General features: G+C 46.3%; 1 protein-coding gene across 1 annotated transcript in view; it reads right to left on the bottom strand.

Moving 5' to 3' along the window:
* Positions 1-490: 490 nt before the first annotated feature.
* KIF5C (kinesin family member 5C) overlaps positions 491-27,473 on the bottom strand; it is a 147,013-nt gene continuing 120,030 nt past the window's right edge. The window contains exons 20-26 of the mRNA XM_036092566.2: positions 27,062-27,163; positions 26,773-26,833; positions 22,327-22,398; positions 19,730-19,834; positions 17,423-17,639; positions 16,131-16,244; positions 491-4,426 (exon numbers count right to left, since the gene is read on the bottom strand). Coding sequence (XP_035948459.1) covers positions 16,138-16,244; positions 17,423-17,639; positions 19,730-19,834; positions 22,327-22,398; positions 26,773-26,833; positions 27,062-27,163 — 664 coding nt within the window. The 3' untranslated portion in view covers positions 491-4,426; positions 16,131-16,137. The remainder of the gene's footprint in view (positions 4,427-16,130; positions 16,245-17,422; positions 17,640-19,729; positions 19,835-22,326; positions 22,399-26,772; positions 26,834-27,061; positions 27,164-27,473) is intronic.

The raw sequence follows: 27,473 nt of genomic DNA, 5'->3' as shown, positions 1-27,473 counted from the left end.
TACTCTCAGTAGGTTAAACAGGAACACAAGCATGCCAACCTTCTCAAAAGATGCCAATAATCTTTCGACATTCAACGTGTGCAGGGCTCTGATGCATTAGCTGAAGAATACCGCTGCGCTAACATATTGTTGGAATAAGTGCTTTACTTGGGCAAGAAGAAATTCAGCTATTACCCTGGTCTACTGACCTTTAACTCAATCTTACCTTAAAAAAGTGTTTAAGGCGCTTATTTATATCAGTTGCTATCATTTCGGTGCTGAAGGAACAAATGTCAGGTTTTCTGGGTTCCTCACTAAGAAATAAAAACAGATCTTCGAACCAAGGAGTGGGCAGAAAGGTCAAGGCTGACTTTACTCATGCTTTGAGTCTGAGTGGCTGTCCGCTGAAATGAACTCTTCTTCTGAGGCCAGACAATGGTTCATCCCAACACGGGCATTGAGGCCTTCAATGGGAATGCCTTTAGGATAACTCAAGAAAAAACAGACCAGACAAAGTTTAACTCAATTTTATTTTCCACTTTTAGTATTTTTCAAATTATACAACATGCAGTCTGCCAGAGTATCCATACATCTTCATTTTAGAACCTAGAGGATAACCAAAATTTCCCACGGGGCCAGGGGAGGGTTACTTCCAGATCTTTTGTTACATGTACTATATATTACAGCATCATTACTTGGTATAAACGGCCATTTTCCCCCTCAAACCACCAAAACAAGTTTGTCCACAAATTTTTTTTTTAATGAGAGCTACTGTACAGATACATAAAGCCCCAGAACACACATCTGCAGTACACATTACATACTTTACAAACTAGACATGTATAATCCTACAGAATGCCCTATTCCCCTTATATCTGCACACGATGAAAAGTCTTTAAAACTGGTGCACAAGATGTAAATGTGTAAGCAGACTTCATGGAGCAAGGCTTCCTTCAGCAGTTACCTAGCCCTTTTTCAATACTTTTAGAAAGGCTAAATTGTTAGTGTTAAATGAAACCACTTTAAACTACAATGGTTCCTTTAGCTCGCTCAAAATATTAGGAGTGAGACAATGAAGTGAAACCTTCCCCCTACCCCCTTCCAGTGAAAAACTTCCCCAATAGGTCATGTAGCCAGACTCTAAATGTCTTCTGCCCTGCTAAAAACAACAAAACAGAACAAAAACACTTCAAAAAGGGGACTGTTAAGACTTCTATTTGCTTCCAGTTATTCCTCTAGGAAAAGAGAACCGATAATTCCCCATGAGTCTTGGTGATGGCTCAGTCTGGCCTTGGACAGAACTATCACTCCTTCATGTGAAGTTAGGGCATCAAAAAGTCACTAGATGCTACATTCTAGACAAATATTTTTATTTCTTCGTTTATACCAATATTTCTATGAATTCTAATTTTTGTAATCACATGATACTATTTCCTTTAAGTCTTACTCCACACTTATTCTCCCTACTACCTGCCATTCAAACAAGCAAACTGTACAGCATTTGAAGAGATGATGCATTTGTACAGAATTCTCTAGTAATTGACCAAAACACATTTGGCATTAATATATTTTAGTCTCCAACCATAAATCTTTTAAAGTTTTAAAAGCACTTTATGAATTGATAATACAGTCAGTGAAGGAATATACTCCATTATAAAAATGTAATTGGTTAAGTTGAATCCAACCATAAATCTTGATATCCCAAACAGCATTTCTCTAATTTAACAATCCACCATCCTGCAGGTAGAGATTATTTGTATAAACCATCTGGCTATTCCCTTATTAGCATCAAAAAGTAAACTTTCAAGAAGCATGAGATAGAAAATTATTCACAGAGGAGAAACACACGTTCTCTCTCTCTCTCTCTCACAAAAAGTAGCATACAAACAAAAATATAATCACAGGCTCAGCCATTCAGAAGTGCGGTTTTTATATTTAGAGTACAAATGTAAAGGAGTAATAATTTTTAAAAAAATGAAAGTTGCATAAATGTGGCTTTTTAAAAAGTGTCCTACAGAGGATATGGTCCTGATCTTAGTTTACCACATAAAGTAATATTTAGGGATCCACTTGAATATGCTGTAGAATCCATTCCAATAATCTGCCCGCCTTTTAGTCACAGTGTAGGAAAGTTAATTTTGAGGTCCTATAAAGATTGAAGCTAGGTGAACTGACTGGCTGATCAGCAAGTAGCAGAATGATCTTTAAGAGACATCAAAGCCAACTTTCTCTGTGAATAAAAGTCGTGTGAATTTTGTGAGTCCTTTGTGGAGATCAAAATATACGGGACTACAAGTGAAACGTGTGGCTCTTTTTGAAACATGAAAGGGCCAAGCAATTCTTTAGAAATAGAAAAGGGGTACCCAGGGAAAAGTTACTTTGAGGAGAATTTAAAATAATCTATTAACAAGAGAGCCCCAAAAAAGAATTATTGACCTTTGTTCAATTTCCACACATAAATACAGTTGCATAATAGACAATAGTGGTATGACAACTATTAATTGGCAATCCTCTCCAAGACCAATGTTTTAGCTTCTAAAATCAGAGCCAAACATATTCACAGCAAGATTATAATCTATGGCATATGTTATTACCTGATCAAGTTTGCAAAACCTGCCCTACAAGGGCCCTTCTATCAGACTGCAAACAGTCATGGAGCAGCTCTATTGGGCAAGTACTGGCAATATAAGAAAATCAAAAGAATTTTTGAAGTGTAAATGAATGCAAAATCGTCATGTTTGTGAAATAAATATTTCACTAGAATTGGTCTTCTTCTTTCTCTTTACTCCCCCCGCAAAAAACAAAACACATATAAACAAAGTACAACATTTAACAAATAAATTAAGTCAAAGCAGCTTTGCTGTGTTAGGGAAATTTTATACAAGAAAAGTTTGGAAGTCAATTCACAGTCCTCAGTGCCTTACACATGCATGCGCGGGCGCGCACACAGACACAGACACAGACACAGACACACACACACACACACACACACACACACACACACACGCCCTCGAACTACAACTCACACAACGAAGAGAAAGCTCAATGTCTCCCCGGCCTACGTTTCATTCCAGTGGTGACAGCAGCAGGGACAGCGCCAGCTCACTCATCTTGGGCAGGCACCGAGATCGGATGGGTGCGTTCACTGAGATTGGTCTGGTTGTCACTGACTTACCCTCAAATTTGTCAAAACTAGTAGCAGCACACAAGACCAAGTTAACTGAATCCTTGTCAGCTTCCCTGAAGACTTTCCTACTTGGAAATCAATCCTTTTAAAATCCGCAACTGGAAGTAAGAGTTGATTCAGCTTTAAATTCGTATGTTGGAAAAAACCAATAGTTAAATGTAAAAAAATCCATCCATACTGATTTCTTCACATTCTGCCTAAGAAGATGAATCTATCTGATGCCAGAGAGAGAAGTCAAATAAACATTCAGCAATGAAGGGTTAAAATAACAACTTATTCGTAGGCACAAAAATGCGTCAGTCACTCCCCCGCCCCAAGGCTTCCTTTTCCAACTGCTGGAATTGATCCTGAATTTCAACTGGCCATACCCCCACCAAGCTTAAGATGGTTCCCTTACGGAAAGAGGCCATCCCCAATGCGAGCTCCAGTAGGATCAGGGAGGAGGAGGCCAGGAGGGCCACCCTATTTCCAATCATCCAACTTTGCAGCATTTTCAACACTTCCGAAGGAAGGATGTTCAAACTGGGCTGGCTGAGACTAGTTGCTGCAGGTTCAGTAGCAAGCAGCTCAGGTGAATTTTATGATTTTCTGCATTTACATGGATGTGTTTGAATGAACAAATTCTACATCGCTACTGTCAGATTGTTTTTCTGCCTTGAAGAAATTTGCTTTGCTTCTTAACAGGTGCCCTCTTAAAAGGTGTTTTTACAGATCCAAAGATGTGACCGGGGGGGATTCAAAATGCTTCTTTGGGGTGATTTGTTTCGGAAAAGTGTTCAGAATGAAAATTTTGAACCTCGTAGCAGCACTTTTTTTTTTTGTTCCCTAAAAATATAAAGGAATGTGTTTATTTCACAGGAAACCAGACAGCTGCAGCAGAGCACGAGCCCCCCGCCTCCACGGCACTTGGTTGATCCCCCCCAGGGAATGGCACGTGAGGGCGTCTGCTGGGACGGCACACTACCAAGGAAGGAGGCTCCGGGGGCCGCCCAGAGACCACCCAATAGCCTAGTCCCTGGGCCTCGTTCCCAGGAGTAAGCGGATCTTCTGTAATCAGCCCCTTCAGATTTCTCAGGAAGAGAAAAGTCCAAGCACACATCTGTACACACAGAGATTCTACACAGCTCAAATATCTGAAACTGGTGTACTGCAGACGGCTGGGGTAAGCAAGTGTAAAGAAAATGGAAGTTGTGGAGGGGGTGGGGAATAAAGGAATTGGTGATTAATGTAGTCCTTGACATGCTACGTGGAGAGCCGTATCTGTTGAGAGAGAACCAGAGAAAGAACACGGGAGTTAGAGGACACAGTGGAATTTCATTCCTCAGACAAATGTTTTGGTATTTGGAGTATCTGGAGTAATCAGATATTTAGATAAACATTCTAGATATTTAGACCAGTGCTGTCCAGTAGAAAGACCATGTGAGCCACATATTTAATTTTAAATTTTCAAGTGGCCACATTAAAAAGTGGGAAGAAACAAGTAAAATTAATTTTAATAACATTTTATTTAACCCAAGAAATTCAGTATATTATCATGTCCACATGTGATCAGTACTATGTGTTGAGAAATCTTATGTTGGTATCACCATGGAGCTACTTCAGTCTTTTTCCCACAATGTTTGCAGTGTGGTGTAGGCACATCTCGATGTGGACTTGGCCACATTTCGAGCCCTCAGTAGCCACATGTGGCTTGTGGCTAGCGTGGTGGACAGCACAGCTTCCTACTTACTGCTTTTGCCCTGACAACAGTCTCTTCCAAAAGTCTGTATCTATCGACACTGGTGGGATTCAGAGAAACATAATGCATTTTCTCATTCCTGAGGGAGACTCGAACACCATTCACACTTGTCAGGATTTTGAGGCAGGTCAGACACGGCCCCTAACCCAGGAAAGAGGTTCCTAGTCCTGACTGCACTGGGCTGATGGAGTCACTCAGAGGGCACCCCCTGGATGTCACCCCACTTCCCATGAGAGGTCTATCCGATCATGCTCAGGTCTCCCGGATAAAAGCCTGGGCTAGTCCTGACTCAGAGGCCAGCCTGGAGTGCTCTCTGTCGCCTTCGGACCAACTCCAGTAAAATCTACTCTTAGGGGCGCCTGGGTAAGTGACTGCCTTCGGCTCAGGTCATGATTCTGGAGTCCCAGGATCGAGTCCCGCGTCGGGCTCCCTGCTCAGCGGGGAGTCTGCTTCTCCCTCTGACCCTCCCCCCTCTCATGCTCTCTCTCAAATAAATAAATAAAATCTTAAAAAAATAAATAAATAAAATGAAATCTTTTAGGAGGGAACCAAAAGGCTCAGCTTCCTCCCACCAGCTGGAAGCCCTGGGTCTGTCTGTGGTCTTCCCATAGGTTTTGTGCAGAGCTCACCGGGCTTGTGGGGTGGGGAGATGGCGATAGCAGGGGTATGTCGAGCCTCATCCTCGAGAGACATGGGAAATTTCTCACACAGAAATATGATAGACACTAAGAAAAATCCATGTGCTCATCTGATTTTAAAAGGAACTCCATAACCTGACACGTGCTTTCTGTTCTTGCCTCTAGAAGGCTTAGATCCAAATTCAGGGCTCAGCTTTGGTAAACACCCATCTCAGATTCCTGCTACAATGCTCTCTCCCCCTCTAATGTGTTTCTCTTCACTCTCCCGACTCGTATGTTATAATATTGAAAGCAACCTCACATAGTTTATATAAATAAGCAAAATGTAAATTATAAATCAACAGAAAAAATTCAGGGTGTAAAAAGGGATTATAAAAGTACATAAGAGCAAAGTGGGTGGAGGGGAAAAAGAAGAGGAAAAAAAGAACATATTCCTTTTTATAATACCCCCTCCTCCCAGACACAAAAAAATAAAAACTCAGAGAGCTCATTTGGTAATTACCACCTCTTGCTCCAGTGATGTAACTATTCACAGATATAAAGCTGCTCAATCAAAAATGGTTTAAACAACCTTATATGGTAATATTCATGTCATTTTTAGATGTCAGAGAAAGAGATTTGTTTATGGGAAGAGCATCTTTAATGTTTAGCCTCTCTGGTAAGATTTTGTGCTTATTATTAGGACAAGAAAAAGTCCAAAAGCCTGGTCATAGTGATCATTTAAATTCATTTCGAGCCGAAAACCAAGCGGCGCAGGGATGTTTTCTGAATATCACCGCTCGAATCCCCATTTCGCTTTTCTTACAGGTTCATTTCTCCAAACACACCATCTCAGGATCACTTATGGGTCACCCTGGTCAGATGAGATGGTCTTCCTGCATGCCCTTAGGGCTTAATGTGCTGACAGAGCATTAGACACACGCTCGATGGGGCGGCCTCAACAATGCCCACAGACCGTGAAGTCACACAATTTCCACCAGCCGACCTTTCGTTCAAATCCCCCACCCCTCCATGTGCAAGATTCAGCACGTTCTGGCTAATGGTACAGAAGAAAGAGGGGGACACAAAGGACACCCAACCTGCTTAGTCACTTCAAGGAGGGCGAAAGAAGACAGAGACTGTGACAGGCTGCCGAAAGGAAAAACACAGGGAGTCCACCAATAAAGGTTATTCTAAAGAGGTGGTCCATCTTCATCCTGAGTTACAGATCTGTCCAGCCTGTCTGCCAACGCAGTCTTTCCAGCAGGCCCAAGAAGAAAGGAGTCAACTGGGATACTCCCGTCCATCTCCCAACTATCTGAATGTTCATCTCTTCTGATAAATTCAGGAGAGAAAATGGATAGAACTTATAAAGGTAAATGGGTTAGCTCCTGGAGAAACAACTTCTGACCGTTCTGATCGCCGAGAGTGGCCAACCCAGAGAGGCTGGCAAACATCGAGAACATTTAAAACCCAGTTCTGTTGACCCTCTTGGATGGCTCAGAGTGGTTACTCCCTGAAAAGCATGGTACTGGCCCAAGTGACCTGCTACAAGGCCATCCCTGCACCTCTGCCAGACTGGAGATGGTAACAGAGTGGCAACGTGTGACCAGGCTCAGAAGGAAATAAAATCGCCTTTCTTTAGAAGGGGTGAGAAGGCTGAAGAAAGAAGCGAATTATACAAGGGTTTTGCAAGAAGTATTGAGAGGTTTTCCCCAAACTTTGGCTTTTGCAATTGCTTGCAAGCAGATTTATGCTTAATCCAAACAGCGCGTAGTTTTATCCTTTCTCCTGCCTTTCTACCATTCAGTGCCCACTTTCTAAGAATTGCCAACTGTACTCTACGTATCACTGCTGAAGAGAAGCAGCGGCATCAGTGCAATCTGCTGTGGGGGACGATCGTTCTTCCTTCCAGGCCCTCACCATTGCTCCCTCTGAGCGCACAATGCTGGTTTCCACGTCCCAGGCCGCAGTGCCCGCCTGCACTGCTTACTGGCCCCTCTCCCTGAGTCCCGTTTTCTCTATGCTGTTTAGGCCTGTCCCCACGACATACCATTGGCTAATACTTGTGAGGCCCTAATTTTTGCCACACGCTCTCCCAGGACTTTCCACTCTTCTTTCACATCTCTCATTCAATTCTCAGAGCAAGCCTGTGATGAAGAAGGTACTATGGGGGCGCCTGGGTGGCTCAGTTAGTTAAGCCTCTGCCTCTCCCTCTGCCCCTCCTCCCACTCGTGCACGCTCGCATGCTCTCTCTCTTTCATTCTCTCTCTCAAGTAAATAAATAAATAAAATCTTTAAAAAAGAGAGAAAGAAGGTGCTATTATCATAACTTCTCCGCACCTAAGAATCCTGTCTGGAGTGACAAGGCTCAGTTTTCTTCAACTAAAATAAGACACTGCAACTGAGAGAACGCAGAAGCAGATATGAGAATCCAGTGTTGTCCACTGAGCCAAATATTAAAGAGATCTGCAAACCTGCAAAGCAATTCCATTCTGCTAAGTTTTCATTTTGGAAAATAATTACGTTTCATTAAAAGTGACATTTGTCTTAACAGTAGTGATATTTAAAATTTTTGCTTCAATTTATATCAATAATATAAAACATATCAAGAGATATAGCTCAGGAATATAAAATCTCTTTGATGTTGATACTTTTTAAGACTACAAAGGGTCTTAAGGCCAGGGACTTTAGGAACTGCTGCCCAGCGGATCAGAGTTCACGGTCCAGGACCCACCACGGACAAGATGTGTGATCTTGACAGTTCACTTGGCCTCCCTGGAGAAGGTAGGATGGCATAACGTCAACACGGGCCAACGCCGCATGCCTGCTCTCTGCCAGGCACCTGCCTAAGCTCTCTGTGTATTAATGCATTTAATCCTCACAGCCACCCTGTGAAAAGTACAGTCATTTGGCACATTTTACGGAGGACAAGGAGGCACAAAGAGATGAAGTAACTTACCTAGTACATGGCCAAGCTGAGATTCAACCCCAGGCAGCCCAGCTCCGTATCCTGAACCCACAATCGCCCAGCTATGTACCCCGCTGGTAGCAAAGAGTCCCCCTGCGGAGAGGGGATTCACATTCTTGTGTCTCAGTCATCTCATTGCTAGGATTTTCCAACAGCAGGAGCAAGCTGAACGGCCGGCGGCTCCGATGTAGACCACATGTGTGCCCTGACTTTACTACTTCGGAGGGTTAAACTCAAAAGCAGCTTCTCGCCCACCCTCCACGTGGGGAACGAATCCATTTCTGCTGTGGGCACAAGGCAACTTGTACATTTTAGGTACATATGACATTTTTTATTTGTGATTAAGTGGGTATCATAACCAGGAGAATGGTCAAGGTGAACCCCACCAATGATGCAAGATGGTTTAGGTCCAGATATTCAGGACAGAGAGAAGAGTAACAAGAAGGAAAGAGATTTAGAAAAGCGAAGAGAGTGTAAATGAGGAAGCGCCAGCTTGGAAAGCTCAGCCTGCCTAAGGACTAAACAGGGAAGGGCTGCCTTTTTGTTCTAGTAGTCAGAAGCTTAGAAAATTCTATTCTGCCTGAGGTGGAGGAAAACAATGAAGGGCGGGGTGGGGGTTTGAGAGAGAGCGGACTTCCTAGTTCAAAGACAAAAGAGCTGGAGGCCTACGTGCCCCTGAAGTTTTGGGCTTTAGCTGAAGGTAGTAAATGTGGGGAAATGGCCAAAGACTTTGAGTCAAGTAAGTCTGAGGTTTAAGTGCTAACCTAGAAAATACTGGACTTCCTGTCTCTAATGTACACTTGGAATTTCCCCTTTTGGGTGTAGCTTACTGTGACAATTAAGCAACAAGTAAGCTTTTTTTTTTTTTTAAGATTTTTTTTTATTTATTTGACAGAGAGTGTGAGCACAAGCAAGGGGAGCTACAGGTAGAGGGAGAGGGAGAAGCAAGGACCCCGGGATCATGACCTGAGCCGAAGGCAGACGCTTAACCCACTGAGCCCCCCAGGCGCCCCCGTGACAAGACTTACGAGTAGAAAACCATTTGTGCATTCCAAATGTCTGGGCCAAGCCGGAAGACCCTGACTATGACAGGCACGCAGGACACACAGGGTCCAGGATTTCAGGGCCTCAGTCACAGATGACCTTAGGGCAGCAAAAGGGACCAGTCGTGACAGCCTGGAGATCTGTGTTCTGTGTCTGCTTCCAGCACACCACTTAAGAATGTAAAGGTATTATTTTTACTAACAAACTAACAGATATATTCACAATAAAGGTCTTAAGGTAGTAAAACCTGAAGACAGAGCCATCCTACAGTGACTGTCACTGATCCAGGGAATGTCACATAAATCAGAGGTCATAACAGAACACCTGGTCTGCTTGGATGGCTCTTTGTAGTTGCATTCACCCATGTGACCCTACTATAAATCGCAGACATGCTTTTCTAGGGCTGTTTTCTTTATGCCTCAAAGCATGAAATCATAGTCTAAAAACATGGAATTGCTTCTTCTGTAAGAGCCCTAATGAGTTCCTATTGGCTCTACCACTGTGATTTTACCAAATGTTTTATCAAAATTTATTAAAACTTAATTTTTAAAAATATTTTATTTATTTATTTATTTGAGACGGGGTGGGGAGGGCAGAGGGAGAGGGACAAACAGACTCCAAGCTGAGTGTGGAGCCTGACGTGGGGCTCAACCCCAGGACCCTGAGATCATAACCTGAGGCAAAACTGAGCTGGATGCCCAACCAACTGAGCCACCCAGGCACCCCAAAACTTTATAGGCTATGATTTCTAGACTTAATATATATGGTTTTTTAATAAAACTACAGTCCTCAAAATATCAGAGTCTTTACCTACATCAACAAAGTGAGAGGCATCCTGGGCATTTCATTTATTTCACAGTATTTTTAATTCTATGTTTTTCTTTCCACAAAAATCGAAAGCATTAATATGTGCATATTCTAGGGGTACCTGGGTGGCTCAGTTGGTTAAGCGGGTAAGCATTTGACTCTAGATTTTGGCTCAGGTCACGATCTCAGGGTTGTGAGATGGAGCCCTGCATCAGACTCTCCTCAGCAGGGAGTCGCTTCTCTCTCTCTCCCTCTTCCCCTCCCACCCACACTCTCTCTCTCAAATAAATAAACAAATCTTTTTTAAAAATATGTGGGTATTCTAGATTATCTAGCTGACTACCTTGCAACCAAGCATTCCCATGCAACTTCAGCCCCACACAAGCTTTATGCTACGACCAAGTGGACACTACTCCTCACAACTTAAATATCCTTCAGCTAAAGTTGGACGCAGCAGAACAATGATGGCTTCCAGCCACAAGACGACAAAACGGCTTGAAGGTATGCAGTGATTCTGCCATGTTTCTCTTTCTTTCTCTTTTCTTTTTTCAAGACTTTATTTTTAAGTAATCTCTACACCCAACATGGGGCTCAAATTTACAACCCCAAGGTCAAGACTCACATGCTCTACCGAATGAGCCAGCTAGGTGCCCCTCCGCAGTGGTTTTCCCACAGAAAGGGAACGAAAGAAGTGAGCCCCGCCATGGCACACAGAAGCAACACAGGTAAGCCAGACTCTCCTAGAAGCAACACATCCCGGAATCACATTGCACCCAGCTCTTTTCAGAGAAAAGCCATCTTTTATTAACTTCTGTTAAGGTTGGTAATTTGATTTTGGTTTATGGTTCATTTCAATCTAACTTCTAAATTTGTTTTGACTTGATAATTATGTAAGATCTGTAAGTATATGCTATTGTAAATTTGCAAATACCTAATTTAAAAAAAAAAAACTCTGAGTAATATGAGAACTTTATCCCCTGAAAAGTACTGTATTTACTATTCAAATCCAAGAAATAATGGCCTAAATAAAGGAGAGTCAAAAGACCCTTTTGCCTCAAAGCCTTTTAGAAAATAGCGAGGTTCCAGCGGTGCCCCACTGGCGCCATCTGGTGGACGCACTTGAACAAGCAGCCAGCGGCTAGTCAAAGCACTACCTGGAAGGGAGTCCCACCGCAGGGCCCGCAGAGCCAGGGAGCCAGACGAGATATCTAAATTATGTCTGCATTGAATGTGGGGCCATGAATAAGCACTCAGTACTGCCTCAGAGGTCTACTTCACACCTTCTCTCTTCTCCAGCCTGCAACCCCATCTCCCTGCCTCCCTGCTGCTTACCTGGCTTCTTGCACAAGAAAACAGGCACTAAGATGAGACCCATCCCACCTCCCTGCCACCCCATCTACCACCTACCAGCACCTGTCCTTCCTCCTCCGCCTTCCCATCACCTCCGCCTATGCTCCGGATTGCAGCTCCTCTCAGGTGGCCAGTACTCCCTGCCTGTAACTCTCCCGTCTCCCACATTATCTATCTCCCCGCAAGAGCCTCTGGGGAGCCCCTGCTCTGACTCCCCCCAACACCATCCTTTCCATGGGGTCCAGCACAGGGTGGCCTTTCCCAGTCATGAACCAGGTCCCACCACTCCCAGGCCCAGAGTCCCCAGTGGCCCCACACACTCAGATCGCACTCTATGCTGCTGGCCCGGCTCAAAGGCCTCATTTACCTGGCCCTTCCTTCCCTCCCCGACAACCCTGATTATGAAGATCTCTGTGTTCTCTGGGCTCCAGCCCATCAGCCTTCCTGACTCCCCAAATAACGCCAGCCAGCCCCACCTTCCAGCCAGTGTCTGTGCTACTCTTCCCCAGTCACTTCGTGGTTGGTACTCGTTCTCCTCCCCCTGGCAGCTCCCCTGGATTTGACCTAGCTGAGATAGAAGCCAGCAGTATCCTGAGTTCTGATTTCTCCATGTTGGCATCTTTAGTCGCTCTGAAACTTTGAGCATAAACCAAAATACTCATTGTGACTGTATTCTTTGAAACCTGAAATGAAGCAGAAAGAAACCCCAAAGATACCCAGATGCTGCCCAAGTATGAATATGCTGCTCTGGCTTCAACAAGAGGGCTGGGAAGAAGAGTCAGCAGCTGAGATCATTTTTCCCTAGGAAGACACACTTCAGAATGAGCATCTCAAAGATCAGGAAAGATCACCTCAAAAGGTTTTGATCCCAACTAAGCAATGAATTCCACATTTCCAATCATTTTTTTAAAAAGATTTTATTTATTTATTTGAGTGAGAGCGAGAAAGCATGAGTGGGGGGAAGAGCAGAGGGAGAGAGAGAAGCAGACTCCCCACTGAGTAAGGAGCCCGATGTGCGGCTTGATCCCAGGACCCCGGGATCATGACCTGAGCCGGAGGCAGACGCTTAACCAACTGAGCCACCCAGGCGCCCCTCCAATTATTTTTCTTAAAAAATGATTTTGCATTTTCTCACTCCCAGTTACAATTTCCCACTTCACTGGCTACTATCCTTTTTTTTTAACCTCCACTGACAAATACCTAGTCTTTTTCTTAAAAATAGTCAATGTTCTTATTCATAACCTTTAGGTGAATAAATGATAATAACTTTATTTATTTTTTTTTTAAAGATTTTATTTATTTATTTGAGAGAGAGAGAATGAGAGAGAACACATGAGAGGGGGGAGGGTCAGAGGGAGAAGCAGACTCCCTGCCGAGCAGGGAGCCCGATGCGGGACTCGATCCAGGGACTCCAGGATCATGACCTGAGCCAAAGGCAGTCGCTTAACCAACTGAGCCACCCAGGCGCCCATGATAATAACTTTAAAACACCTTATTTATCTGGTCATAGCATCAAATAGGATACTCAGTCATGGGCCTTCTGCACTCAGTGGTTAGAATTTAGGGCTAGACAGGGACTAAAAACTATTTTGTAACAAGGAGACTAGAAGCCAACATTCATCCATCACCTACCGCGTGCCAAGTAGCGCACTGCTACTCTACACAGCAGCGACGTTTTTATGGAGCACTTGTTAGATGCCAAGCAGCTTAGAAGCATGACCTCAGTCAGTCCTCATTTCAAAACCAATGGTCCAGGGAAAGGATTCTCCCCATTTCACAGACAAAGAAGCCCACTCTGAGGGTAAGTAACTTGAAGAGAGTAGAAGACCTAACTAACACCTGACCCTGTCTCCTGTCCTAAGCCAGGCCCCTCTACCACACCGCCATCCTGATAACCGGAAAGGGGCCCATTTGTTCTGTGACGTGGGGAACGGCCCAGCTACAGGAGCTGTATGCACAGAGAGAGTGGGTCAAGGGGGCTCTAACTGCAGATAAAATAATCAAATCCACTTATAACACTTCAAGTTAAAGCAATGGACCACCAGGATGGGTGAGGGTGGTTCTGTTAGTCTGAAGGTCTTAAAAGTCTCAGCAGACCCACTGCTTCTCAATCTCAAGTGTGACAAGGGAACACTGGGTCGTATGAAGCTTACACAAAACGTGGGTCGACAGACCTTTATGGGATCGCATGTGGAAAGTGGCTGTCCACTGCACAGTCTCTGGACCCCAGAATCCCTGGGCCAGTGTACATATTGAGGGCTTGCCGGGAGCCAAGCACAGCCACCGCTGCGCGAGGTTACATGGAAGGGGGTAATGTAGATACTACGTCAGCACAGCACTGCTGCATAGTAGGTGCTCAGTCAGCGCAGGCTCTGGTTGCCCCCCCAGCATCCATCGCCTTGTCTTCAGCTAAGGAACAGTACTCTTGGGCGCCTGGCTGGCTCAGTCGGTTAAGCACCTGCTTTTGGCTCGGGTCATGATCCAGAGTCCTGGGATGGAGCCCCGCATCAGGCTCCCTGCTCCGCGGGAAGTCTGCTTCTCCGTCTCCCTCTGCCCCTGCTCCTTCTCTCTCTCTCTCTCTCAAATAAAGAATTAAAATCTTTAAAAATAAATAAAAAATAAAGAACACTACTCTTTCGTGGGGCAGTGATGTGCCTAGCTCAAAGCGGCCGCTTTCCAGCCCCCTTGCAGCTGGACACGGCCACGTGCCTCAGATCTGGCCGGAGGGACCAGGCATCCGCACTATATGGACTTCCAGGGCCATGAAAGGACGCGGATTCGGCTGAGAAGCTGCTTTTGCCTCTTCCCGGCTTCCTCTCTGCTTGCTGACCATGGTGTGTAGGCACGAAAGCTAGAAGAGTAGAAGTCACTGAGGTGACCTTGAGGAAGGAAGGTACTTAAAAGGCGAGCCTTCTGCTGTCACTACAGAGTCGCTTTACCAGCCACTGACAGACCACCCTCAAATTTCCTTCACACGACAGAGAAATCCACTTCTGCCCTAGAGGCGCCACAGTTCCTTCAGGATAGGAGTCCCCGAACTTTGGTGGCTAACGAAATCGCCGGGGGTACTCGGTACACACACAAGGGCTCAGGCGCGACACTACTTCACGAAGCCTTCCGGGTGCCAAGTGATACTGACACCCACCCAAGTTCCAGAACCACCGCTTTAGGTTTCTAGCCTACGTTGCCTCACAGGAGCTTACAGTTCCCTTTGAGGGCCAGCCCCAACACCGACGACAATTTTCTGACATCCAAATTATTTTATCTGTAAGGGAAAGCGATCGGATCTGAATGGGGTGGCCCGCTGCCAAGACCATTTCCCATCCACCCTTTTAGGACACGGCAGATGGCGGTGGACATGCTGCCCGCCCTCGGGCTGCCTCGGCCTTCCCTCCTGTTCCCTAATCTGACCTGTGCCTGTCCCGCTCGTTGGCATGCTGCCTGGGGCAGCCAGGACAGGGCCGTCTGGGGGCAGGCGCCAAGCTTCCTCCTTGGCAGTTTTGGCGTGAGCCTTCGCAGTGTTGTCATATCCCGAGAGAGGGCTCCAGCCCCTCACATTCACGTCCCGTACCTTGATCGGAAAGGACAGGAGAGGACTCTGTGCTCTCCGGAGTTGGCTTTGCCACGCCGGCTGGCCCGTCCTGCAAGCTAGCTTCCTCAGTGAGGGCTCAGAGTCCAAGGACAACATTTGGAGCTCCCCCCTCCCGCCCACAGGTTACTGGTGCAAAGTCAAGAGTTTTCCTGAACAGTTTTCTGGCCACCGAGTTGTCTGTCTGCCCTGCCCAACGAGTAACCTCTTTTCTCCATCTCAAGTACAAAAGGACAGTTTGTGCTCTCTCCTTCTCTTTTCTAAAGTGTATCCCTTTTTGTTTCTTTGTTTGCTGGTAGAGCAGAATCACGCATGCAGATTGTAGGAAGAGAAATTTATAAACCGCCGTCTCAAAGAAAAAAGTGGTCCTGACCTACCTAGATATAAATTAGCACGATTCTTAAAAACCCCTGTTTGTTGAGCTCAGAAAGCAATTACAAAAATATGACTTTCTATATCTGGCTCTTTCTTTAGAGTCAGTTCCTGGAACTTAAAGCAACCACCCACATCTATCTGCTCTGAGCGAAAGCAGTTGACGAACAGGTAATGCCCTTCTGGAAGCCAGCGGCACAGGGAAGTCCCGCAGACAGAAGCAAGCTCAGGTGAATCATTCGCCACACCCTCATCCATCCCTGGAGTGTCCCCAGCGCCAGGTGGCCCTAGCGAGAAGACCCTGAGGCTCTGCACTGAGTTGAGTGTAGGTAAGCTACACCCCTAAGGCCTGTTCCAGGAGAGCTAAACTGCTCACTCTTGGAGGGGCACATGCAGACGGGTGAGAACCAGGCAGGGCCAGGGATCTGCCCCAGGGCTGCCCCGGACAGAAACCACCCCTGACACCAGGGACTCACTTTGTATTTATTTCTGGTAGTGAGTGGCGTTTGAAGAGCCGCCTCCTCCCCCTCGGATGGTGTGGACGGCCGTCGGAGACGATGCTGGGTAGTGTCCAGGGCGGATGGGCTTGGCTGTATCCGACAGAAAGGACAGAGCATTCAGACTGGGCTTAAATGGCCACACCCACATGCCCACGGGTCACATGTGAAAACCAAGACGCACAATTTTTATCGTTACAATTCTCATCAAGCATCAGACCTTTCTGAAAACAGGATGTCTGCACTCCCAGACAGTACAGTTAGCTAATCCAGGGCACCCAGTGGTTAGGGGACAGAGAGAACTTCTATAGCAATTACTTTAATTCTGGCTGAGGAAAATTAGAAGGACTTCCAGTTTTCTTTGAGGCCGATCCATAGGGAACACTTGGATTCCAAGGGCATCTGCGTAGCCCCTGAAACTGGGTGCAGGTTTCTGCCTATGATGCACTTTTCTGGGAAGAAGCTCTCTAGTTTCCAGATTTACAAAGAGCAAGAAATCCAATAAATGCAATGAAACATTAATCTAAGGTATGATCTAAAAACTAGAAACATGAAGTTGTTGGTTTACAAAACATCTGCACAGCATTATCTGATGGGAAATAATATCACATGTTATTGGAGGCATTTCAGTTTAAAAAATAAAAGCTCTCTAGAGAACATTCCTAAATCTCTTTACCGCCTGTGGCTCCATCCTGGGAACTATGACTTAGCTGCTACACCCCTATTCCCAGCTCAGGCAAAATGCCCAAATCCAGGTCTGGCAGGGGCTGAACGTCCAGGCCCCTTTCCCACCTGGGATCCACACCCTGCACACAGAGGCCAGCCTAGCTCTTTCCAAGGTGCTTCCAAACGTGCCCTTGCAAGTGGCTCTCCCTGAGGCTTCCAGCTACACCCCGCCCCTTCCCGTTCTGTCTGGTACAGAACAGAAGGGGCCTTTGGGCCTCACTGAGAAACAGCCAAATATTCTAGTGCTTGTGAGAACGTACCTCCGTTTACAGCCAAATACCTTTAGCTGACAGCCTAAGCTGGCCACCTTCTCTGCTCAGCTCAGCAGCTCTGAAGACCACAACGTGTCTGCTGCAACCTCTCAGGATAAGGAAGCAGGTGCCTGACGCTGCCAATCTCCCGGGGGAATGCAGGGTGCCTGGAGGCGCCGGCTAGCCCAGCTGCCGCAGGCCTGACTATATAGCCTGGCAGATGTTCCAGAGCACACAGCCCAGAGCAGCAGAGCCCTGCCTTCCAGGAGGGGCGCGGGGGAGAGGCACACATACCGATCTGGGCCGAGTGGGCCCTCCTGGCCATATTCTTGGCTCGCACGGCCTCCTTGATGCGATCCACCTCCTGCTGGTAGCGCTTGCGGTCCCGCATGGCGTTCTCCTTGGCCTCCTTCAGTGCGCTCTCCAGGGCCTTGACGCGCTCCGCCGTGGCGCGCAGCCGCTTCTCCAGCTTGGGCAGCTCGCAGCGCAGGTCGGCGTTGTCCCGGACCAGCTGCGGGGAGAGGGGACGGGGGCGACTTACCAGGGAGGTGACGGGGCCGGCAGGAGGGGCAGACGGTGACAGGAAGGCGGCTAGAAGCGGACTCTGCAGCCAAACAAGCAGCCCCGCTAGGTGGGCGCAGGACGTCCATGTGACCACCAACGCCGGGAGCGCCCAAGGAAAATGGAAATCCCGCACCCGGCGCCTCCAATTTGCTACACACGCCTCTTGTGTGCAAGGAAGTGGGGAGGGGTGCAGAATGAAATTAACGGCCACTTCCGGTCACAGGAAACTTTCAGGCGTGGGCAGGATTTACTTCCTCTTTGGTTTGCATGGGTCGGGGAGCTAGTGTGAGGAAGCTTGGCTACTCCAGCACTAGCGTGTGAAAGCTGAGCGGTGTTAGGCAAGTTCAGAAGCACTGGGTACAGGCGTGCATGTTCTAGAGCTCTCCGTAGGCCTCCTCCCGCGCGGGACGCGTTGTCTCCACCAGCATGTGGTTTGCACCCACTTTGCAACATATCCAGAGACTCCCAGGTAACTCTGGGATACTGCTCGTTCTCTTATTACCTAAGACCCTCGGTTAAGAAGCAACGGGTGAGACTCGGCGCATTCAGGGTGGTCTGGCCACAGACTGGTGGTTGCCAGAGGGGAGGTGGGCGGTGGGGGTGGGTGAAAAAGGTGAAGGGGATTAAGAGGACACTTAGGGTGATGAGCACTAAGTAATGTATGGGATTGCTGAACTGATACATCCCCGAAAATAATACAGCACTGTCTGTTAATTATGGAATTAATAAATACAAATTTTTTTAAAGTAAAAATAAAATGAAGGAAAATTTTTAAAATTAAAAAAAAGAAAGAAGAAAAAGAAGCAACAGGCTTGCCCTGGGTTTAAAAAAAAAAAAAAAAAGGCTCAAGAGCCAGATCTATTACTTCCTGACATCTGACTTGGTAAGTCATCCAACCCCTACACGTCTCAGGTTTCTCACCCATAAAAAAGGGGAGTATATAAGAGGCCCATTGTGTGAATCCCAGTGGATCCAGAAAAGTTTTGAAAATCAGAAAGTGATGTATGAAGGTTACCCATCCCGAGGCCACACGTGCATTCTTTACCAGCTCCAGTGCCTGGCAAAGAGCAGGTTTTTAATATTTATTAAAATATTCTTTGAATTCATAAAATAATGAATTTCAAAGCCCTATTTCAAATTAGTGAATTAGAAAATCACTAATTGCAACTCAGACTGCAGTTTTCTGCTTCTATATTTCTCATCAGTAATTTGCTTGAATGACTCCAACCATGTTGAATCTGTCGTCCTCCCTTCGGGGAAAAATGCCATCCTAGGTAATGTTGAAGAGGATGTAGGTCCAAGAGAGATGCATCCCCTTAACCATGTGGTCCAACAAGTTGGACCTTTTTTTTTTTAATTAACATATACTGTATTATTTGTTTCAGGGGTACAGGTCTGTGATTCATCGGTCTTACACAATTCACAGCGCTCACCATAGCACATACCCTAAGTTGGACCATTTTTATCACATTCCAAATCTTTAGGATTTAGGGGAAACATGAACATTCCAGTATTTATATAGAAAGGAGAAAAACAACTGCCTAGATCACCAGTAGGTTTGGCCATGCATTCTGCTGTCCCTCCGGATAAACTCCAGAGCGTCATAAGAACTGGAGAGGGTGCCCAAGAAATAGGGCAACAGAGCAGAGAGAAAATGAAGCAGGTCACTTCCTCTCTCGGTCTGTTTCTTCATCTGCAAAAATAAGGGGCCTGAACTGACTCGGTGGTCTGCACTTTGCATTCTGTGCAGCCTGTGGGTCCAGGGCTGGAACCAGAGGCAGGATGATAAGGCAGGGTTCTGAACACCCCACTTCCCAAACCCCAAGAGCTCAAACTCCGATTCCTTCCATCTGGCTTCGATAAAAGACTTTTATATATAAGGGAAGTCACTGAAGACTAATGAAAGGACTCCAAGATCCTTCTGGTACTAATGTCCCCTGGTGATGCAGAGCCTTCTCCCCGAACTGTGGCCAGATCCAGTGGAGCTTCTTTCCGGGAGAGTAAGAGAAGCAGAGGAAGTTGGCACAACTCTCCTACCTGTTTGTGAACCTTCGTGAGCTGCTCCAGGTTATTCTCCAGGAAGGAAATTTTCTGCTTCTGGGCAGCACTGCCCCCTCCGTCATCGCTGTCCAGCTCCACGCTCTGCACCAACACCAGCGGTCAGCAGGCAGCCCCGCCCACAGCCCCAGCATAAGCTGGACAACATTCTAATTCTTTATAAAAAACCACCACCCCAATCCCACCAAAGGTTATTCTGAAAGTGAAAATAAACAGGTTCTACAAGTTGAGACTCAATGACCTTCCCAATGAATTCCCTTGGCTGATGTCAAGGGTTTTCCGAGCATTATAGTTTAGAGAATTGAAAACAAAACAAAACCAAACAAAACTTCCAATCTTCCTTTGAAAGATACAGATTAGTTCTCTCTGTGAAATTTACCTCTCCCTTGCAGGTGGGTAAATAGACTTTTCTTTTCAAAAGGAACTGTTCCAAAACTCATTAAGAACCAGTGTGAAAACATAAACCCAAGACCTAAATCTGATTTCAAACATCCCAACTGAGATAAGTCACCAAGCTGTTGGGCGAGTGCCTGTGGTCCCAACAGGAAGTCTCAGTGGCCTTTGCTTGTCCCTTCAGCTTCCAATCCCATGAAATTACTTAATGAATCCATCTCAAACTAGTCACAGCATCTGAGCACATGGATAAACTCTTGAAATTCATCAGATCTAGAAATGGACAAAAACTGCCCTCCTGGGCCGACAGGTAAACTGAGAAACACATGTGCAAACACATCCTGGAGCCCAAAAATGGCAAGGCATCCTTGCTGCCTCTGATTACAGAGGAGACCATCGTCCCTCCTTCTTCTTCTGAGAGGTGATGGCTGCATGCCTATCTCAATCCGGGGTTCTCAAACTTTGCCCAGAGGAGGGTTTGTTAAAACTCAGATTGCTGGGCCCCACCCCCAGTCTCTGCTTCAGTGAACCTGGGGTGGGTCTGAGAATGCACATGTCTAGCCGGTGATGCCAAAGCTGCTGGCCAGATAACCACACTTTGAGAGCCACTGGTCTACAAGTAGGTCCTTTCTTGAGAGCTTTAGATCATGAAATCAGGGAAGCCTGATCTTAAGCTCCCTCGGACCCTCTCCTCCCTGACTGAGCTGTTCCAGTTCTTGCCATTATCTCTGCAGTCTCCCTCTCCATCCCCTCTGCTCTGGCCTCTCCCTCCTACCTGGTCCAGGTCTGATGGCCATTTCTATTTTGATGACTATGGTCACTACCTACCTGCCCCACCACTGCCATTTGGGCCTTAAACTCTCCTATCATTCTTGCCTTTCTTTATTTTTGTTTCCAGGCCTGGAACCATGTTGTCAGGGGCCACGGCAAATCCATGCTCTGACCTTCAGCTGGACACTCGCACCACTGCTCGGCAATCCTTTCACTCATCCCTGACAAATCCCCCCCCCCCCCGCTCCCCGCACCCCAGGCTGCCTGAGCTTTCTCTAGGCTCTGTGGGCTCTCCACTGTCTCTCTTCCTTCTCCATCAAGGACAGAGCCTCCACATTAACTGAGAAGATCAAAGTCATCAGATGCACCTTTCCACGGTTATGTATTGTCCTGCACACGTCTCCATCTCAACTCTCCACTACTCCTCTCTGGGAAATTGTATCCCTTCCCCTTACCAAGCTGATACATCCATCTATGCTATTAATTCTGTCCCGCTCAGATCTGACTCCATCAACCCTCTCTTTTTTTTATATATATTTCACGTCCTTCCCTTGGTTCCGATTCCTTCACACAGACACATGGGCACACATATGCATACTTCTAAATACACCTTCCTTCCATCCTACTACACAGCTGGCTATGGCCCATTGCTCCTCCTCTATCATGTTTAAACATATTTAAAGAGCAGTCCCCCTGCCGCCCCCACCTCTCCCTCCTTCCTGAAACTTCTGCAAGCTGCTCTGGGATTCGCTATACGGTGACTCCCTGAGATCACTGTGTGAGGCACGAGGATCACCGAAGCCCAGATTCAGAAGTCACACGACCTGGATTCCATCCTACCTCCAGCTCTTCCAGCTGTGTGACCTTGGGCAAGTTACTTAACCTCTGAGCCTACCTCCATTAAGACAGAACTGCACAGTAAGAACCACTTACACGAGGTTGCCAGGAAGAGCAAATAAGACGCACACTGAAGTGCTTCATACACTCCGACCCAGCCCCGAACGGCCCCTCACAGGCAAACGGGAGGTTCCTGCCTTTAGTTTCTCCGGGTTTCTGGCATTGCTCACCAAGCTTCAGGGCAGCAATGCCTGACCAGACCCCCTGGATTTTCCCCACATCATGCACAACAGCTCTCACACTGCAGCTAGATAGGTGTGTGCTCATTTGAAATGAAAGGCCAGGGAGAGGATTATAACTTCCTTTTACTAAGAAGAAAAAAGCAGATGGAAAAATATTCCCAAGTACTTTTTTTTTGCCCCCAGTACATTCTTTGAATACATTTTCTGGCCTGAAGTAATTAATTTTTAAGCACAACCAGCCCCAATTTAAGCAAGTGATATTTCAACAGCAAATGATTCTTTCTGTCCATCTTCCTTTTCTTCTCAGTTGTGTTCACACAAAATAGAACGCACCTTTTTAACCCGGGCAGTCAGATCCTGGACAAAGAGTTTCCGGAGGTTATGCAGAGTCTGCAGCTCCCGAGACTGGAAGGGAAGATTGTGAAAATGACACTGAAGTGGGGGAGACACCTTGAATTTGGGACACATCGGGCACCAGACCATCCCCATCTGGTTGCCCCAGCGAGCCAGGCGGTTCCCACCTGCTCTGCGAGCCTACCATCCAGGCCACGGGGCTCCCACAGTTCCCCTGGCTTTCCTACCACATATGTCCACCCCTCCACCTGTCTCAAGACTGCCCTGAGGGCAGAGACTGGGAGCTCAAACCATGAACTAAACTAGAACAGAGCCTACTCGTTAGCAGTGTTCTCAATAGAACTTTTTCTCTCCCCTCAACCACAAAAGTTAACGTTTTTTCTCACAAAAATTCCTAGTTGGCTAGGTTGTACCAGAATGGATTCTTTTTTCCTCTAATTTATCACGTACACATTACACAAAATGCCAGCAAGTCTAAACGGAAAGTTACCCACAATCTCTCCCATCCTAGCAGACCGACATTTTTCCTATTTCCATGCCCCCTTCTAGCCCTGGGCCATGTGCGTTGGCTTTACATCACTGAGCTTATGGATGAAGCAGGTGGTGGGCCTTATACCCATGTAACCCTGGGCAACCTACCTAACCTTCCAGTGCCTCAGCTCTTGTATTTGTAACAGGAGGATAAATAGTCGTTGCCTCACAGTTGTTGTTGAGATTAAATGCGATAATCCTTATAAAACTCTTACAGCCGTTCCTGGCACATTGTAAGTGCTCAGTAAACACTGGCTAATATTAACTTATTGATGCACCATATTTGACAGCCATTTCTTCAGTAGGCTTTTGTCGTTTCCCTTTGTTGTCATAATATTGTTATGCTGTAATTAACTTCTTGGAGGTATTTTTTTCTTCATTTTGTATCATTTTCTACAAATGAACTAACTTTAGGAATTAGATTGCGAAGACAAGGCTCTGAGTCAAACCTGGTGACCTTTGTTAACAAGATCAGAAAACCAAAATAATTCCTCCCATTCAAGTCTCCATGTTCTTACTACCAGAGATACGATTAGTTCCTTGCAAGATATTTTCCCGTGAGGGAGGAGAGAGAGAAACTTGCATTTGAATTTCTCAATTTGTCTAAGTTGACCTACTCTTAACACAGAATGTCAAGGGATTCAGCCTGCACGTGCTCACAGGAAGAAGAAACGGCTATACAGCCATGGAAACACTAAGTTTCTTGGAATAAAAGTTCTCTGTTAATTTAAGGTCTTGTTAACTGGGTCCAAGTCTGCAATTCTGTGTTGAAATAAGAGGCACCTAAAGTCAATTGCTTCCTCAGATGAGGCAAATGACTTTGTGCAGGAAGCCAAACAGGCCTGTTATTATGAACACAATGCACATCGCACCTGTCCGAGGCCTAGCCGCCTTCCAGGGCAGATGCAGGGGTGAGCTCTGAGCTCACATTTACAGACATGTTGTTCAGGCCCCCTGCCCAAGGATCTCAGCACCAACCCCCCCCTAGCCCAAGCCCTTGCTCTGCATGTTCTCTCTCTCTCTCCTGCTTCAGGGATTTCATTCCTGACTGAACTGCAACCATAGTAAACCTTTTCCATAAAAAAGCCACCACACCAAAGGGAAATGAGGAGACATGGGTCCCTTGTCAAAGGGCCAGGCATTTCCTCGGAGCCTAAATACCAAATACTACAGAGTCCTGAGTTTGGCACCTTTCTCATTTTTGTTTGTTCTTAGGTGAATTCAACAATTCAGGAGGGGTGGTTAAAAACCTTTAAGGGGTGCCTAGGTGGCTCAGTCGTTAAGCATCTGCCTTCGGCTCAGGTCGTGATCCCAGGGTCCTGGGATCGAGCCCACATCGGGCTCCCTGCTCAGTGGGGAGTCTGCTTCTCCCTCTCCCACTCCCCCTGCTTGTGTTCCCTCTCTTGCTGTATCTCTCTCTGTCAAATGAGTAAATAAAATCTTTAAAAAAAAAAAAACAACAACCTTTAAAACAGTTTGCAAGTTGCATGTTTAAGCTTAGGCAGCTAGCATTTGGCTTCCCGCAGCAATGAATTTTCCTCCACGATATCATCATTTCCTCACTCCACCTGACTCACTTCCCTGAAACCTTCCCTGTCACAGGCCACTCTCCTCTGTGTAAAAGCTCAGGGCTCAGCTTCCTGTCACAGGGGACAGCGAGGGTGAGCCCAGAGAGGTGAAAACCCAAGGCCCATTAACACAGCAGGAGAGGTCCAGCCCCAGAGCCCAAAGGGTCCTGTTAAAGCAAAAGATGGTTGCCCAAGGGCCCCAAGACACCCTCAACATCTTCCAACGTCAACCCCTGGAGTGGGCTTAAGGCTCCAACCCCTACACGGTAGGTTTCACCCCCCATCCCACCCAAATACTCAAGAAGCCAGAAGAGCCCCTGAGCTAAGGAGAGTTCAAGTAAGGTCAGCCAAGGCCAAGCGAGCCTGTTGCTAAAGAACATTACAGCTTGGGGAGGATTCCAACAGTAGGTTAAGTGAAAACATCCAAGCCTAAAATGACACATGCTGTGGGGATCCGATTTGGGGTTTCATGTGTGAATGTGTGCGATGTGTGTGAGTGGTGAGTGAGAGCAGGAGAGAGGAAGGGAGCCAGTGTGTCAGTGGGTCTGTCCCTGTGGGCGAGTGTGTGGGTGAGAGGGGGCAGGGACGGTGGTTCATGGGTGGAAGGTACTGAAATGTCACTCATTTCTGGCTAGTGGGAATTTTAAAGTTCAATATTTGTCTGAATTTTTAGAATCATCTGTAACTGTGGGTGTCACTGCTCCGGTAAAACAGACAAAGATGAGGCGGCTTCATGGCTTCATTTCGGTTTCCCCTGGAGCCACCTTCTCCACCATGTTGGAAAGGCCGGAGATCCTTTGAGCCACAGTCATCTTACTTCTGTCCTGAGTGGACGGTCCCCTCTGTCTCTCCACCCGGCTTTGAGGGGCAGCTAACATCAGCCCAGGAAACAGAGTGCACAATCAGGTCCGGCCCTAAGCAACAATGTACCTACAGCCTGGAGTCACCAGATTCTTGGGAGGCATGGTCCCACATAAATTCACATGACACATGAATGGAATCAAAATGTATGACTATATTGGGCCACCTGGGTGGCTCAGTAGGTTAAGTGGCCGACTCTTGATTTTGGCTCAGGTCATGATCTCAGGGTCCTGAAATGGAGCTCCGCGCTCAGCATGGAGTCTGCTTGAGGATTCTCTCTCCCTCTGTCCCTACCCCCACTTGTGTGCATGTGTTCTCACTCTCTCTCAAATAAATAAATAAATAAATCTTAAAAAAAAAAAAAATGTATGACTGTATCTAAACAACAGTCTGTCTGTTGTTTTATCGTGTAAAATAACTGGACATGTTTTCACCAAATTGAGAGGTTCTGTTGGGACAGTCTGTCTTCAAACACAGGCTGTGTGGCACTTTGCAGAACTCTCAGGAGCCCTCAGAGCAGCGGAAATGGAAGTCAACCAGAGCAGACAAACCTCATGAATTCAGATGTAGGATGGAGAAACCAGGATTTCAAATGATGAGCCCTTTTGATCTGTCACTCTGGTGTCCCAAAACCTGTGGGTCTCAAGGCCCTACCTGGTCTACAACCACTCTTGCCTTGACCTTTCTGTGCCTACCTCTTGTTTCCTTCCTGCATCGCTGACTTTCCTGCTATTCTCCAACACACCAACCCCGGGCTCACCTCAGGGCCTTGACATAGGCTATTGCCACTGCTTGGAAGGCCCTTCCCCCAGACATCCCCATGGCTTCCTCTTTCACCTGCTTCAAGTCCCTGCTCAAACATCACCTCCTTGTGGGACCTCTGCACTTTCTATAACCATGTAATAGAGGTCATGATTTCCTTCCTTATTGTTCACTGTCTGTCCCCTCACCCCCAGCTGAAGGCAAGCTTCCACAAGGGCCAGGGTCTTGTCTTTGTCATTTATTGATACAACCCAAGCACCTAGAAGAACGCCAGCCCTTAGCAGGTGTTCTTGAATACTGAATGGAAATAAGTCACAATGTGCAAAGTCGGTAAAGTTTCAGGCATTGATTTGCAAGTCAGTTTAATTCTCACTCAGGGCCTCTGGTTACAGCACTAAGCATGGATGGATGGATGGATGGATGGACAGACAGACAGATGGACTGACAACTAATCATGGTATCAAGAGCTGGGGAATAAATTCTACAATTCTCACTTTTCCATGGGGTATTTTGTTTAAATGATGTGTCTAAATATTTGTATTTGTCTTAATGTCTAACTATGTGGTATTTGCCTAAATATTTTGTTTAAAATGGTATGTGAGAAAGGTGGGCACAGAACAAGTTTCAGAACACACAAATTCAACAAATCACAAACTAATCGGGTCTTTGGGACTAAAACGAGTTGGGAAACATGCTGACATACCACTGTCTCCTCCAGCCCTTTGAGGTCCTCTCTGGCTTGTTCCCTTTTATCATTGAGCAATCTAAAAAACAAAAAGGGATCATGAACCACCAAAAGGGCATCAGAGATTTCCAGATACCATTTGCACCTATGGATGAATCAATAAAACTAACTGTCTCACAGAAATAGGCTCTATTTTTACATTGGCCCAACCTAACCAGAATATTTAGGAATCGGAATCACAGAGGTAGACATCCCTAAGACTCTGTGGGGAGGAGAGAAACAGAGGAAATATTTCAGGTGCACTCACAAGAGCTTTTCCAGTTTCATTTCCCTCTCCTGGTCCTCTACCTTCAGCTTGTTATAATCAGAACTGAGCTTCTCCTGTTCCAGTTGCAGCTTCTGATTCAAACTGAAATTGAGGGGAAAAAGCAATACATTGCACATGAGTCTGAAATTCCGAGGCACCCAGCTAAAGACATGGTTCTGTTCCAACCCCATTAGTTCTGTGCAATAAACACGGCAATTCTGGAGGATTTTGAGGGATCAGAGAACAACCTCACAGCTTCCTCCCTGCCCAAGTGAAAACTAATTTCTGGGAACATCTCAGAGGCATGAAACATAAGGCTTTGAGACTATATTTATAGTTGGCTTGTGCAAGAGCTTTGGGGGGAAAATAATGAGCTAGGAAAAGGGCTGATATTTTAAAACAGAGAGAGCAC

Source organism: Halichoerus grypus, chromosome 4 (assembly GCF_964656455.1).
Source record: "Halichoerus grypus chromosome 4, mHalGry1.hap1.1, whole genome shotgun sequence".
Classification (NCBI taxonomy): Eukaryota; Metazoa; Chordata; class Mammalia; order Carnivora; family Phocidae; genus Halichoerus; species Halichoerus grypus.
This window is presented reverse-complemented; position numbering and strand designations above follow the sequence as displayed.